At 42.9% G+C, this 16,145-nt stretch overlaps 1 protein-coding gene across 2 annotated transcripts in view; it reads right to left on the bottom strand.

Moving 5' to 3' along the window:
* Nucleotides 1-212: 212 nt before the first annotated feature.
* Nucleotides 213-16,145, bottom strand: part of LOC111873801 (resuscitation-promoting factor RpfA) — a 36,691-nt gene continuing 20,758 nt past the window's right edge. The window contains exons 1-2 of one of the 2 annotated variants that reach the window (XM_023868779.2): nucleotides 5,483-5,524; nucleotides 213-2,070 (exon numbers count right to left, since the gene is read on the bottom strand). In XM_023868779.2, coding sequence (XP_023724547.1) covers nucleotides 847-2,070; nucleotides 5,483-5,494 — 1,236 coding nt within the window. In that variant the 5' untranslated portion in view covers nucleotides 5,495-5,524 and the 3' untranslated portion in view covers nucleotides 213-846. Of the gene's footprint in view, nucleotides 2,071-5,482; nucleotides 5,525-16,145 lie in introns of those variants that run through there. The other variant, XM_033755220.1, reaches the window with a different exon arrangement.

Genomic DNA, 16,145 nt, shown 5'->3' with positions numbered 1-16,145 from the left:
GTTTCAGAGTTAAAACCTGCTGCACAAGCGATAAAAATAACTTCTCAGTCTTGCGTTCTTCATGTTTTTCTCTTGATTCAAAGATGGGATGAAAACAAGCTTAAGACTATTAACAGCAATTATAAAAACAAAATAAGTAATACAGTTTTTTCTGTTTTTGTAGCACAACAATTTTATTGCATGTATATTCGGTATTCTTTTTTTTGTTTTATTTTTTTGTTTCTTTGTATTACATAATGCTGCAAAATAAGAATACATAGTAATATAATATTATATACACATTCAAACACGAAGAGTTGAAGTAAGAGGCTTGATTTCTGAGTGGATAATAAATGACTATGATTTTCACATTTGGGATCCCGAAAATATGTAAAGGAGCTGAAGAGAAGACGCGATAGAGGGGCCCTGGCAGTTTGAGAGAACAGTAAACAGATCTTAGGAAGAGGAGGTGGTGATCACAGCTCTGGTAGCATCTCCTACCCAGCTGGTGACCTCAGAAACACAGTACTCGCTAGCTTGATGACCTCTGGACTCCAGCGAGGGCTCCAGAGGGCGCGGTGCGGGGGAGGGTTTGTTGTGATCGTCTCCTTCAGTCCGGTTCACACTGAAATTTTAACACTTGGGACTTTGGCTCCAATCCATGGACTGGCTCTTGTAGCCTGCCTGTAACCTGAGACACCTCTTAGTGTTACGCCCGGCACTGCACAAGGAGAGGGGCGTCCTTGTGGAGGGCTGGGGCGGTAGTTGCACCAGACCTGCCTTCTGCTTGAGAAATGCTTAATCTTCAATGTGGACCAATCATGCAGGTACGTGTACAGTGGTCTAGCCAGGGTATGGGACGGTAGTTTAGGCGGGGCCCACGGGGAGGTTGGTGGCCGCAACTCGGAAACCGAGGGCATCGGCATGATACTTGACGCTCTGGACGAGGCCGTGTCCGTCCACATAGGAATAAGCTCCACGGGTAGTACCATCAGCGGCGCGGGCTTCCTGCTTCTGGGAGTTGCTGTCGGCGTATCCATAGCTGTACTGTCCTAGGGTGTCTTGGGCTTGGTACTGGCTGGAGCCGGAGAGAATGGGGGCGGCGCGGGCCACAGCAAAAGCTGGTGCGGGGGCGGCAAGTACAGCGGGTGCAGGGGCGGCAACCACAGCTGGTGCAGGGGCGGCGAGTGCGACGGGGGCGGCACGAGCTATACTGACAGCTGGAGCGGGGGCGGCGACGAGAACGGGGTCAGCATGGGCAGAGACGGTGGAATATCCGAAGCTCTTGACTGGCTCAACAACTGCGACGGGAGCAGGGGCGGCGACTGCAACGGGTGCAGGGGCGGCGAAGGCGACGGGGGCGGCACGAGCTACACTGATAGCGGGAGCGGGGGCGGCGACGACGACAGGGTCAGCGTGGGCAGAGACGGTGGAGTAGCTGAAGGTCTTAGCGACGGGGATAGGTGCGGGGGCGGCAAAAGCTGCAACGGGAGCTGGGGCGGCTGCGTAGGTTGTAAAAGCTGCGGGGGCTGCTGCGAAGGGAGCAGCGGCGTATGATGCAATAGGTGCGGCAACGGGTTGAAGGCTGCGCCTCTTGCGACCCAGAAGAGCCTTAGCCTGGGCGTGAGCAGCGAAGTGGGCGGCCTTAGCTGCGATAACTTCGGGAGTCTCGAGGGGAGCTCCAGCGGCTACTGCTGGGAGTGCGATGGGGGCTGGGGCGGCCAATACGGCGGGGGCGGCAGCAACAATAGGAGCTATGGGTGCAGCGGGAACAGAGGGACCGACAGGGAGGTTAGTGGCCGCAACTCGGAAACCGTTGACGGGGTCAGAGACGTAGCTGGCGCTCTGGACGAGTCCGTGGCCGTCGATGTAGGAGTAGCCTCCGCGGGTGATGCCGTCAGCAGTTCGAGTCTCGGTCTTGGCGCTGGGGCCGCCTGCATATCCGTAGCTGTACTGTCCCAGCGTGTCTTGAGCGTGGTACTGGCTGGATACGGAAGTGGCGATGCCCACAGGGGCAACTGCTGCGTAGGGCAAGGAACCCACTATGCCAGGCTTCGCGGTGGCCAGAGCCATCACACAAGAGATGATTACCTGTACAGACACTTCTAGCTGTATTCACATGTCAACATCTGCAGACTCAGCACGCCACAACTGTTTATCGTGGACTGTGACACTGTGCAGCCTGTTGGCTTGTTACCAGACGTTTCGGAGGAACATGAAGGCAGAATATTTCTCAGAAACAATGGTAACCACCCATCACATTACACGGTGCCAATCCATAATACCATAACCAGGATCATTATTGTCTGAAAACTTAAATCGCACCTAACTGTTTTTATCCTGCGATATGCTTCTGATATTATTTAGTGACCCTCAAAGACGAAGCTGTATTTACCGAAGTAAATACAGCTATAAGAAAAAACAATTCTGTTTTTTCTCTTGTCTATGCCAGTGATAACCAACTATATGTATACAAAATCAGATTTAAGGAGACTAACAAATGTCATGGCTGCTGACTCTGTTGATATTGTAGTTACACGCAAGCCTCAGACTGAAGAAGAAAAGCTCTACCTTCTCGAACATAACGTCCTGTAGCGCACATCCCAGAAGACGGAACTCTTTATAACCGTCGCTGTGAGAACTACAAAAAACTGCAAAACTTTGTATATTTTCAGTTTTGTAAAAGTTAAAAATTACTTTAGAGTATTCTGTCACCTTATTTCAACAAAACACATTTTTATCGCCATTTTCCTTCAGATCTAAAGGAGTTTCTTGCAGGTATCTCACTAGACTTGGTGGAGATAGTGCAGTCGGTATAGCGACTGGCTCCCGGCTGGACGGCCGAGAGGTCTGAGTTCGAATTCCGGTATGAACAAGAATTTTCTCTTCTTCAAGTCATCCAGACCGGCTCTGGGGACCACCCAGCCTCCTATCCATTGGGTACCTGAAGCCCTTTCCCCGGATGTAAAGCGGCCGAAGCGTGAATCTGACCACTCACCTCGAACTAGTACACATGTTAGTAAAACTTGTATCTATATATCCACTCCCCCATACGCCTTCATGGCCTAGTGCTTAATTAGTTAAACACATGGACAACTTCAAATTCTTTATCTCAGTAGACTGTGAAATTAAATATGAGTGCCATCTGTGAATAATTTTATGAGGAGTTCAAGAAGCTAAACAATTACTAAAACCTCGTGTGACATTTATGAAAGAGCTACTAGACAAAACTGAAAAAGTGATCCAAAGATCACGGTAGCCGAGCGGTCTAAGGCATGCACTGTCATCGCTCTCTCGGAAGCCGGTATCGTGGGTTCGAATCCCACTCAGGACATGGATGTTTAGCATTTGTGTGTTATTTTCTGTGTTTGTGTACAGGTAGAGACCTTGCGACGAGCTTATCAACCTCCCAAGGAGTCCTACCGAATGTCTAAGACCTAGTAAACCGAAGTGAAACGGAGAGTTTCTTGTAGGTAGGCCAAAGTCCAAATTGGGGCTGTTGCGCCAAAAGAAAAAAAAAAACAAAGATATAAAATAAAATATACGTACGAGTATCAAGCGTATGTTGAAAAATTCTATCTAATCAGATTTTAACTGTATACTCTTTTCGAACATTATTCAGATCAATTTGCAATATTTTCGAGGAGAATATCTTTTAAATGTGCTTCAATTTTTAGAACAATATTTTAATATATATTAAGTGCCAATTTTCGTTACAACAGTTAAATCCAACAATGGGTTGAAATACTGCGAAACAGTGGCATATAAATCACCGTAAACCTGTTGAATAAATTTAACTAATACACGTAAAATTACGTAATAACTATTATTTTCTTAATTACTGTTAGTCAGTCTTGGTCACCGCATGTTGAATCGTCCATAAGCTATAGGGATAGCAATGGATAACGGAAGCAGATGCAACACGGCGGGCTTGGGCGTGGTTTTGTTCGCTATTAAGGTAGTTATGTGTATAGAGGAGATATGAATCATACTGAAGGTCAGTAACTCTCTGGATAATAAATCTGAACGGAAAAGTGGCACATGTCATGCCATAAATTACTTCTAAATAGCATTTCCTTTAGTGGTGTTATCGTTTGGAGCGTACCAAATTGTCAGTGTAAAAATTATACAAGCTAACAGTCTCCCAAAACCCAAAATTATAATTCTGACAAATAACGTATCGTTTAACTATCGAAAGAATAAATTCACTCATTCACTCATGGAGCTGAGCCCTTCTTGAGATGCCGCCAATTCTGCAGATACTCAAAAACTTCCCATCATTTTATAGAACCCGAAATTTCATTGCCGTTTCTACGAGAGCCCTCCAGTGGTCCCCATCCTGAGCCATACCATCCCATCCTATCTCTTTAAGATCCATTTTAATATTGTCCACCCACAGACGTCTTGGTCTTCCTAGTGGTCTCCTTTCTTCCGGCTTTCCCACTAATATCCTATATGCATTCCTCCTCTCTCAATTCGTGTTACATGCCTTGCCAATCTCATCCTCTTTGACTAAATGATGATAATTATATTTTTCTAATAGTTCGAAAAACGTAACAACTAGGATGCTTCGAATATAATTTTTCATGAAAAGAGATAAGAAGTGTAAATGTACGTATGCTTTCATATTGTTGAAGCCAGGAGAGACTTCACATGGTGGTGAAAAGGGGCTTGGAGACTGAAGAGGTTTAGGTGGAACAGTGACCAGGGGATTTGTCCCATATGCAGCAAAGAATAAGATTGGAGACGCATAGATGAGTTTTATACTGCAGAGACTGTAAATTTTAGTGGACTGCTAGATTGTAGGGCCAGAGAGTCAAATTTCGATAAACCGAAATGTAAATTGTAAGGGAGCTAATAAAATATTCAATATTTAATCATCTGACCCCCCTATGGTCTAGTGATTAGAGTTCCTGGCTACAGGTCCAGAGGTCCCGGGTTCGATTCCCGGCGCTACAAGATTTTCTGAGAAGTAGTGGGTCTGGAACGGGGTCCACTCAGCCTCGTGAGGATAATTGAGGAGCTATTTCAAGGAAATAGCGGCTCCGGTCTAGAAAACCGAGATTAATGGACTTGGGGAACCGTTGCGCTGACCATGTGACACCCTCTATCCGCTAAAGGTGGCACCAACTTCGCTAACAAGCAGCGGTCGCTCAGGCGATATAGTTCGCTTGCGGACTACAGGTTACGGAGTTAGTTACTTATTCATTTATATGTCTATGCTCCATCTTGGAACGTACAGGGAGATTATTTCCCATTCTTTCCTGTATATTAAATTTTTAAGCAAAAAACAGTGCCTATATTATCTTGTAAATTTCGTAACTTTCTTCTAAAATGTAACCTACACGTTGAAGGGATATGTAATTAAGGCCACATTTACTTTGTTTCTTAGACTCGCCGTGTACTGAGACAGCAAAAACACGGATAGGAAGACGCGAGACAAAGACATGCTTTGCAGTTCCCACTAACGCCATCTCGCGCTTGCCCAACAGAATCAACTCACCAGACACTTCATTGTTGCGGGTATTGTTGTTGCGCTGGCCGGTAGCTAATCCACAGCAAAAGCTAGGAGCAACTGTGAGCAGACCCTCAATCTCACACGCTTATATACCCATTCTCTCTGATACAAGACTCTGGCCGTTTTTTTAACTTTGATCTTTCAGTAATTGGAGTGATCCTTGCTTCCGTGGCTGGGAGGTGGGAGAGATGTTATCCGTGACCTAGACCGGACCGTGAGGTACGGACTGTGCCCCCTCCCAATAAACCTATCCATAGCTGTCTACTAGATTGGAGGGGGGAGACTATGAATTATGCGTAGGCTAAGAATTCTGCGATAAAATGACTGCAACGGTCACGATCTAGCTGTGTTTCGCTATATCACGGTATGTAGGTTATATTCAAAGGGCTCAGAATAGTGTCCTACGAGGGGTTTTGTGAGCACTGGAATGAGCCTCCTAATATCATAAAAGGAGATCTGCATGCCAAAGAATATTTTCTACGATCACTTTAGACTAAGGAAGGTACACCAAGACATAGGTGGGTGGACAGTATTAAAATGGATCTTAGATAGACAGGATGGGTTGGTACGGATTGGATTGATCTGGCTCAGGATAGAAACCAGTGGAGGGTTCTTGTGAACACGGTAATGAACTTTCAGGTTACTTAAAATGCTTGGAAATGCTTGAGTAGCTGCACAGTTGTCAGCTTCTCAAGAAGGGCTCAGTACTATGAGTGAGCGAATGAGTGCTTACCTCCTGGGATTTCTCTTCAAGCCTGGAGGTGGAGAGAGTACATTCCTCCTCAATTTCAGTAAACTGAACATAAGGCTTCAAAAAATACACGATAATTATTAATTATAATTAATAAGTCCCTCCGGAAACCCCGACAATAATTTAGAATCACTCTGCACACCAAAGACGTGTATATGGATAAGAGTATAGGTATACTGTGATTCTAAATTATTGTCGGGGTTTTCGGGGAGACATATGAATTACCCTGTACAACATATATTTATTTTCTAGCCCCCCGCCCTTCTGAGCTGAATATGCATCCTTTGTTTGGTCTCCGTCTTATTTTGAGTGATCTATAAATGAAGTAGTTCGTATATAATAAACGTTAGCGTTCGTTGATCACCCGGTATAGCATTTGTTGCTATTTGATCTGGGTGTAGTCTGGCAGACGGATAACTAGAGAGACTGACAAGATTAGGCGAACAGCAAGGTGGCTCTGTCACGCATGAAGCTGGAGCAGTCCTAACCAATTACAACTCCAGACAGTGTTGTGGGAAGCTTTAAACGAACTGGTCTACACACCCAAAGAAGGATGTAACAGAACCTCTATAAAACGGAACATTATAAAATGAAACTCATAAAACGGAGCTTCTATTAAACTAAACATACTTGCTTACGTACTAATGGAGTTGAGCCCTTCTTGAGGAACCTCCAATTTTGAAGCTACTCAAGAATTTCCCAGCATTTTATGGAACCCGAAAGTTCATTTCCGTGTTCACAAGAGCCCTCCACTGGTCCTTATCCTGAGCCAGATCAATCCAACCTATACCACCCCATCCAATCTCTCTTAGAATCATTTTGATATTGTGCATCCACCTACTCCTTGGTCTTCCCAGTGGTCTTTTTCCTTCTGGCTTGTCCACCAATATCTTATATATATCCCATAGTTTTCTCCAACCTCCTGTTACTTCATCCCTCTCCGGTCCGAATATTCTCCTCAACACCCTGTTCTCAAACACCCTCAGTCAGTGTTCCTCCCTTAATGTCAGAGACCAAGTTTCACACTCATACAGAACCACATAAACCAAAAACATATGAGACTGTGCCTTATAAAACCAACCAACTAACTTGTGTATCGAAAGGTGTCCGATTCGAATCTCGGTCAGGACACCGGCTATCCTAAAGTTTCCATGGTATTCCTCCTGGCAAATACTAGGATAGTGTCTTAGATTAGAACATAGCCGTTTCTTTCCACATCCTTTCAAATTCATTATTTAATATGAGGGAGAGTAAGCAAATAGGTAGCAAATAGATATAAAACATAAAACGTATGATATCCGAACCTGGGGAAAAAAAAAACATTTATTTCTCGACATACAGGTATCCTCCACCAACATTGACACAATTGTCCTATCGCTTTACCAGTGCGTCGAAACCCATAGCACAGAAGTCTTTGGCTCTTGTCTCAGCCACTTCCGCAACTCCGTTTCTACTTCTTCATGAGCGAAACGTTTGCCAATAAATTGTGAACAGCTTCAAGTGACAAACACTTCCCACAATAAACAGCAAATATTTCTTTACGAAAATCCTTTGCATCGAATGTCATTGCCCACAAAAAAAAAGCCACACAACAGGACGTAGTTTTTCCTTAGTGAACTCCTCAGGAATATTCGCCATTTTGAATACTGAAACCAGCCCCTGAACATGCGCATGCGCGTCCACTACCTAGACTGTCATGAAGCTGGACTGTGCTGCCACCTAGTGATATAAATAGAAAACCTATTACGTCCATTATGGCTGTTTTACTTCCGTTTGTGACTTGTTTACTGACCCTACCTCGTGTTATCCTATACTTAGACGCTACATAGTCTGAGTAAGTAAATAAACTACAAAATAAATAGGTGTAAGTGCAAGAGATGACACTTTATCAACTGTTGGTTTTATGTAGCGAAAAGCGAATGTGACTCAACGAAATTCTATGGACGTCTGAGGAAATGATTTTAGCCTGATTTTAAGATGTACGAATTTGTCTAGAGAGGCTGAGTAAAACGTGTCGGATAACAGACTGCATATTAGCCAGGATTCGAAACTGCAAAGCACTACTTCTACTTCGCAGAACTCCGTAGTTCAGAAAGGAGTCCTGGAACACTCTGTATATAGCAATAAAGAGAAGGTTAACGCTGTTAAGATTATCTATTTATGCATTCGGAGTAAAAACTCGAATTGTAAAATTATTATTAAATAGTGTTCGATATTTAACGACGCTATATATATTCTGGGCTGCCCTATATTTCGACATTAAAAGTCAGTCCTTTGTTATATATATATATATACAAGAATGTAAGTCTGTTAATTTTGGCTGCAAATCTTTTGACCCCGCCCAACTGTTAGATAAACATGTCTGTCATCCTAATTGTGCGTTAATCACACAGGTATAAAATATACATGAATAACGGACCAATAACTGAGACTTGTCTTTTTTATGGCAAATGAATTATTTATATTCTTATAATAACGAGTGTGTATAGGCGACAGGCTTTCATCAGAAACTGTAACATGCGGATGAAATAAAGGACATAGGATCCATACGAACTGGAGTGTTATACTTACTGTAAGCAACCTTATGTAAAGGGGGGACACGGTAACGTGGTTGATCAAGGCACTATGCTACAAGCCGGAAGGTCGCGGGTTCGATTCCCCATAATGTCATTGAATTTTACAATTGACCTAATCCTTCCAGCCGCACTATGGCCCTGGGTTCGACTCAGCCTCTAACAGAAATGAGTACCAGGAATCTTCCTGAGGGATAAAGGGCGGCCAGCTCTTAAGGCTGACAACCTCACCATCTGTTAACCAATTGTTAACCGATTGTTAACCGATTGTCTAGAAAATATGGGAGTCTCGACGTCTCACAAATCTATGGGCCTCCACAGCCTGTTACAGCGAGAGCTTCACCATGTTTGCCTTATGTAAGGAGAACCCTATGTAAATATGTTTGAATTTCCCACCGGCGTGTAAATACTGGAAGTATGTTGAAAATAGAACCTAATAACTTTCTAATGATGACATAACACTCTACGTCACTAACTGATAATGACGCACCGCCGTTCTTACAATAGACGAAATATATGAAACTATCTTTGTGGTAAGAGAAACCATAGGTTCAACAAGAAGTTCTGCGACTGATAGAAGTAAAGTGTGACCATAGACCGTGTTTGGATTTGTAGTCGGATTCATTCGACACTTGCACTTGTAACTACAAATAATTAGGACGGTCACACTCAGCTACACACTCCATACTACAACACACAGAAAGTCTTCACTAGCCGTTGCTTGGTGGCGGTTTCCAATGATGAACATTTATCTTCCTCTGGGTTCTAAAACGGTCCCAGGCTTCAACTACCAGCTTTTCACTTCCTTCAACTGCAACTCTCCTGAACCTAATCCTCGTTTTATAGCCCAGGCACGGAAGTCGCAGAAAACACCTCTTCCATTATTGTGTGTTCTCTCGTTGCCGGGAAACAACAGTGTCCACAGAGCTCTTGTTTACACAGCTGTTACTTGGAAATGGGTATACATGTCACAATATTGTCACCTAAAGTGTAAGAAGTCATCGTGGGAAGGCAAGAAATTAATCCATAATTTTGGTTCACAAACCTTTTCGAATGTCTATGAGATATGGAAATTGTTTATTGAAAAATAGGTGGATAGAGCTGACTCGGAATTATGTCCACTGGCGGACTTTCATATTAGCGGTTTTACACCTTAAGATTAACTTAGCAGAGCGACATAGATAAAACTATCAATTAGTCAGCCAATTAGTGGATTCATTCAATTAATTAATTACTGAATTAGTTCAATATTTTCCCACGTTTTTAAGGAGTCTAAATATCTCACGAGTATTGTATTTCATTTTCATTTTTAGGTGAAGATTCTAGTAGAGTTTTTGGTTCAACTTTGCAGCGGTGCACGCTTGGGAAATGTCACTGACCACTCCGCATGACTGGCATTCCTTATAAAACGGCAAAGCCTAGCCTGGAATAGTGCTACTGCTTTTCATGAAATGAACTCCATCCTACTTAAACTTGTTTCTATGTAAGAGTATTTTTAGACGAACCTGTTTCTCTCATAAATCTTCCGATTCGATTCAAAGAACTCGAGACAATCGATTCGTGGAAGGATACAAGGATAGCCAAGTATGCACTGACACCTGTGGAAGCAGAGAGCGGTATGTCCTTTCCGGGGAGTGAGTACAGCTTATGTTCTCGAGGTGCGTGGCTCGAAACCAGTGCTCTACCATGCAGGTTACAATTGACACGACATTTCCCCAAGTAGGTACTTTACAAATAATTTCCAAAAGTGGGAGACGCGGCACCCAAGTGGACCGCAAAAATATCTTCCTGTGACCGCCAAAGATTCTAACGCACTAATTATCGTACTGTGACATGGCAGAATAGTTAACAAGAGACGCCACCCTTTGCTAAGCAATAGCACGGTGAACACACTACTGTCATCAAACAAATAAGTCATTGCTAGCCAAAGAAAAATATGCAACAATAGACAAACTGTTGGAGGCGGTGTTTCTGTGAGGTCCGACCCGAGGCTATATAATGAGGACAACGGAAAATATCTCTGGTCATGATCCTGAAGGAGCTTGGCGCAAAGTAACTCTGACCCTGACTGTGAGAGACTGGAAAATGTAAGAGGTTTAAACTTGGTGGCGGTCAAGTTTACGTCCTTTCAAGTGACTAGGCTGCCGATGTAGTGTGATATAAGTAAGATAGGCACGATCTGCTTTGCAGAGCTTGGATTCACAAAGGACTAAATAATTTTCAATAACATGTTATATATACGATACGTACACTTGACGAAAGGCCAAGTATATTCGTAAGAGACAAACCCATCCTCTCGTCAGGGAGGATGTTACGTAAGGACTATTACCGCAAGAGATCAGTTGGAAAAAATCTCTGGTCCTGGGCCTCAAGGGGCTCGGCGGTAAATCGCCAGTCGTGAAGTAACTCTATGACTCTGACTCTGATTGGAGGTATATAAAAACGGGAGCCTGTCCCTCCATGTTGGGGGAGTCTCGAATCTGAAACAGCAGAATACGATCATGAATCCCGCGGGACTCTGACCGAATAATGAATGCGCTGGCGATGGCTAGCAGCAATTGTAAACGACAGACCCGTCCTCTAGTCAGAGAGTGCGCCCCCACATCAACAAACCTACAAGTGTCTGACGGTAACAAACATCTAGTCTTGGTCCCAAGATGGGGCTTCATACCAAGACAGACTGGCCGACTGACCGTCAATCGTGACATAACTTTAACGCTGATTAACATGTCTAGGAGATAAAGAACTTGTTGACAGATCTTGACGAGACCTGAAGCGAAGAATGGCCATGTTGGCGAGGGCCAGCAGCAATTTAACGGACCGATTGAAGACCAGTCAGTTGACGGTCGACAGATGAGGGCCAGTTGTGATATGATAGAGAGACGGTAACTACGTAAGCAGAAGATATTGTTGGGAGCCGCTACCAAGCTACAACTAGTGAAGACTATGAGAGTCTGAGAAGACCTATTGTTTGCAGTAGTGATTTGTTAAGTGGTTAGATTAGCGATACTGTTGCTGTTACTTGTATTTACCAGTCTTAAAAGTCCAGTAAATCCACTTATCGATTCAAACCCCGTCTATATTCACTAAAACGTGATGATACACATAAATTGATATTATAATAAAAATATAAAAATAATTATGAGAAAACAGTAGGTATAGCAAAGGGCTAAGGCCTATAGCAGAGAAAACGGGGTTCGATTCCCAGGCTAGACATCTCTCTCTTCTCAGAGTTCACCCCGGCTACCGAACTAACCCAGCCTCTTGTCCAAAAAATGTTTAGATTTATTCCCTGGAGTTAAAGCAGCTGAGACGTGAAGCTGACAACTCACCTCGATGTAGTGCCAGGGTTAAGAATATGTAGAGTCATACCTCCACTTCTCCACGTCTCCATGGCGTGGTGCTTAATTAAACACGAAGACATTTCTTTGCATTTTAAATCAAATTTTAAGTCATTTCTGTGGTTGAAGGCCTCATACATTTTCATTCACACGAAGAGGAATGCGGTTAAAAGGTTTCGGGCGTTCTGTTCGTCAAGATGTGGACAGAGAACCTGTAACGTGACCCCAAATTTACTTCCCCGGATAGTCGAAAATTTTCTCGTTTTTCTCCAGCTTCATATATGTTTCTTTCCTTTTCTCTTCCTCTCTTTCTGGTTATTTGTGTTTCCTCCATTTTCTCCTTCAATCTACGTATTTTATTATTCCTTTCCTTCTCCCTTCTTATATTTCTCATTTATTTATTTTATTTTCTCCCTTTATTTATCTTCTGCTCACCTTTCTGTACACTTCTTTCTTTCTTTCATTCATTCATTCCTTCTTTATCTCTTTATATTTGTAATTCTTCCTCATTCCTTTTCTTTCTTTCCTTATTTAATCTTTCGTTTCCTTTCCTGATAACCGAAATGGGAAACTGCTATTTACAATTGTTCGGCTTACAAAATAGCATTCGACATAAATAGAGCCAGCAGAAGTGCTGGTAATATCAGTGAAACAACAATAGAATCTAATTTACACAACATGGCCGCGTCTGTTTCTATCGCATAACTTTATAGCTTTGTTTTCCCGCTACCCTTAACCGTTCCCCCCAGAGTTCCGATCATCGAAACGTTTCTATGAAACATTACGCAGCGAAACATGTCGCGACGCGGGGAAATTACAGACAAGGCCTGCCATGAGGCAGTGAATGACAGGTCACGGATGAAAATGTAACAGCCGGTTAGGATTGTTGTAGAGTTCACCCTTCTACTGGACTTGGGAGCAAAGGACGCGCGGAAGACAATTGCACCCGATCCTAACAGATATGGACGCCCTATTTCTACGAGTATATAACTGCGCAAGAAGAGAGTCACTGTCTTCTGCCATGTGACGTCGAATTGTCTGGTCACTGTTTCGGAGGAACCCACTGTCTCCGGCTTGAGGGTAAATAGGTAAAGGCTCTGTGCTTAATTAATTAAGCATCAAGACATGAAGACGTTTGCGAGAGTTGAAATAGAGTTCCAAAATTCTTGACCCCGGCAATGGACGAAGGTGAGTGGTGGACTTCACGTCTCGGCCGCTTTACTCCTGGGGTAAGATCCGCCAGTATCCAGTCGATAGGAGAGAAGACCTTTGCCCCTACCGGGAATCGAACCTCGGTCGTCCAACTCGTATCCCATCGTTATACCGACACTCTTGAGATTATAAACTAACTTCATGGAACTGAGCCGTTCTTGAGGAGCTACCAGTTGTGCAGCTACTCAAGAACTTCCCAGCATTTGATGAAACCCGAAGGTTCATTACCGTATTCACAAGAGCCCTCTACTGGTCCCTATCCTGAAGCACATCAATCCAGTCCATACCATCCCATCCTATCTCTCTAAGATCCGTTTTATTATTGTCCACCCACCTACACCTTGGTCATCCTAGTGGTCTCTTTCCTTCTGGCTTTCCCACCAATATCCTATATGCATTCATCTTCTCCCCCATTCGTACTACATGCCCTGCCCATGTCATCCTCCTTAACTTGATCATTCTAATTATACGAGTACTTGGCGAAGAGTACAGGTTATGAAACTCCTCATGAGATTATGGAAACAAAAATTTAAAGATCAACTTGATCGATAAGGGAATGAAGATTATCAGACAAAGGCATTGTTACATATACCCAGATGGAAAAGGGAAGCGGCTAGACCCAGAATGAGACAGAAAGTCAATGTCTAACTTGAATAAAACGGGCTTCGGACTCACGAAGTTGAATAATAATAATAATTCAATTAAATTCATGTTTATTTGCGTGCACAGTGGTCAATTACAAGGTTAGCACGAGTACATAGAAATACACAGAAATACTTAAACAAAATACAAAACATGACAGTCTATATAATTGAAATAAATTAATAATAATTCCAAGAAAAATTAAAATTAGCGTTAACAGGAGAGAAAAATAGACTAAGACCAAAATACGTACATACACACGCGTAACATTAAGAGTATTAACAAAGAGTATTAACAATTTTAGGTTCAATGTGATTGTCAGAAACTGTTTCGATTGCAAATATGTCGAGATCATTACCCACCGAGTTGGCAGCACAGGTGCACCGAGCAGAAGGACAGTGTTTATTAGAGAGACAAACACCAAACAATGAGAAGTCCCTAAGATTGCTGGGAGGAACATGAGTAATAAAAATAATAATAATATTCATCCGGCTTCGAGGCCTTGTGTAAAATTTCATACGTTGATGGTCTTTAAGGATGAGTAACAGTTCGAAGCACATGCAACCCCCAAACTGGAAGACCAGCCGCTGCCGTCTGCGCACGTCCACATCTGCTCTGGATATGTGGAGGCCGTCTTCTTCATTCATAAACCAAGGACGCGCCATGCCGTGGTGACAAAGTACCCCACTCAACACGGTCTATTGTCTTCGATGACTTCGCAATTTGCTCAGGCAAATGTCGACGCTACTCTTTATCAGTCGACTAAAATCCAGACATTACATTCAGTTCGAAGCAATAAAAAAAAAAAAACATCATCACCCTTTCGCTGTTCCAAACTCATTTATCACCTGCCACAGTTTGTCGGGCATTTGGGAGGTTTAAGCCTTGAATTTAGGGAGTTCCTTGGTACAGATACACGCCATATTAACCTTCTAAAGCACATTGTCCGCTACATGTACGGGTCAATCACCGACTTGTAACATACTAAAACTCTGAATTCTACTCACACAGCGTATTCGTGGTCTCACAGTAAACAGCGTTTGTTTCCCTAAACAGCATTAACTGGTTGGACTCTGTAGTGGAGACGTAATGTGTTTCCTGTGAGGACGGACTGAATCATTAATTATTTGTGTGTTCCGTATGGTTCTCACAATAAGCACCGACTGTTTCCCTAAATAGAAGCAATCGGTTGAGCTTTGTAGTGGAGACGTAATGTGTTTCCTGTGAGGTACGGACTGAATCATTAATTATTTGTGTGTTCCTTACGGTTCTCACAATAAACAGCGTTTGTTTCTCTAAACAGACTGGTCTTTCTAATGGAGTCGAAGTGTGGACAGTATTGTATTCGAGACATGACGCCGTGTAGTCTGATAGATCCTTTACCAAACGTTCACCATTGTGATACTTCAGTCTAGCGAGTCTCTTTTCGCAATGCTGCTAACAAATCCTTCGGATTCCGAAAGTGAAAGCAGTTCTTTTTATGTCTTTGCTTAATTAAACTGGATTGAACGTGAGACAGCTCCATGAAGGAAAACAAGACATGTTTTCCTTTAAAGGTAGGAATTTTATTTACATATTTGTCACTATGTTTCAAAGAACTTCACGTAAAAATACTTTAAGGAATAATTGAATTCAATTCATTATTTATTTACGTGCTGAGCTAGGTAGCCAATGGTCAATTAAAGTCAGCATGAATACAAAGAATTATTATTATTATTATTATTATTATTATTATTATTATAAGAGTGCCGGTCACGGTAGTCGAGCGGTCTAAGGCATGTATTGCATTCGCTCGCTCGGACGCTGGGATCGTGGGTTCCAATCCCACTTGAAGCATGGATGTTTGGTATGTGTATGTGTTTATTCTGGGTTTGTGTTGTCCTGTGTTTAAGCAGAGACCTTGCGACAAACTGATCACTCGACCAAGGAGCCCTACGGTCTGTAAAATTATCATGAAACTGAAAATGAGAGACCAGGGCCCAAGCGGGCTGTAGAGCTAGTGAAAAAAAAATATTGTGGCAATAAATTTTTAACGTTCTAACTCCACAGATACTGAAGTCGATTACAGAGGAACACACAGGAAAACAATAAACGCGTGTAAGATAAAGTAGTCGTACATGTGTATAACA

Source organism: Cryptotermes secundus, unplaced genomic scaffold (genome assembly GCF_002891405.2).
Source record: "Cryptotermes secundus unplaced genomic scaffold, Csec_1.0 scaffold215, whole genome shotgun sequence".
NCBI lineage: Eukaryota > Metazoa > Arthropoda > Insecta > Blattodea > Kalotermitidae > Cryptotermes > Cryptotermes secundus.
The sequence above is the reverse complement of the archived record's forward strand: the minus strand, read 5'-3'. Positions and strand labels throughout refer to the sequence as shown.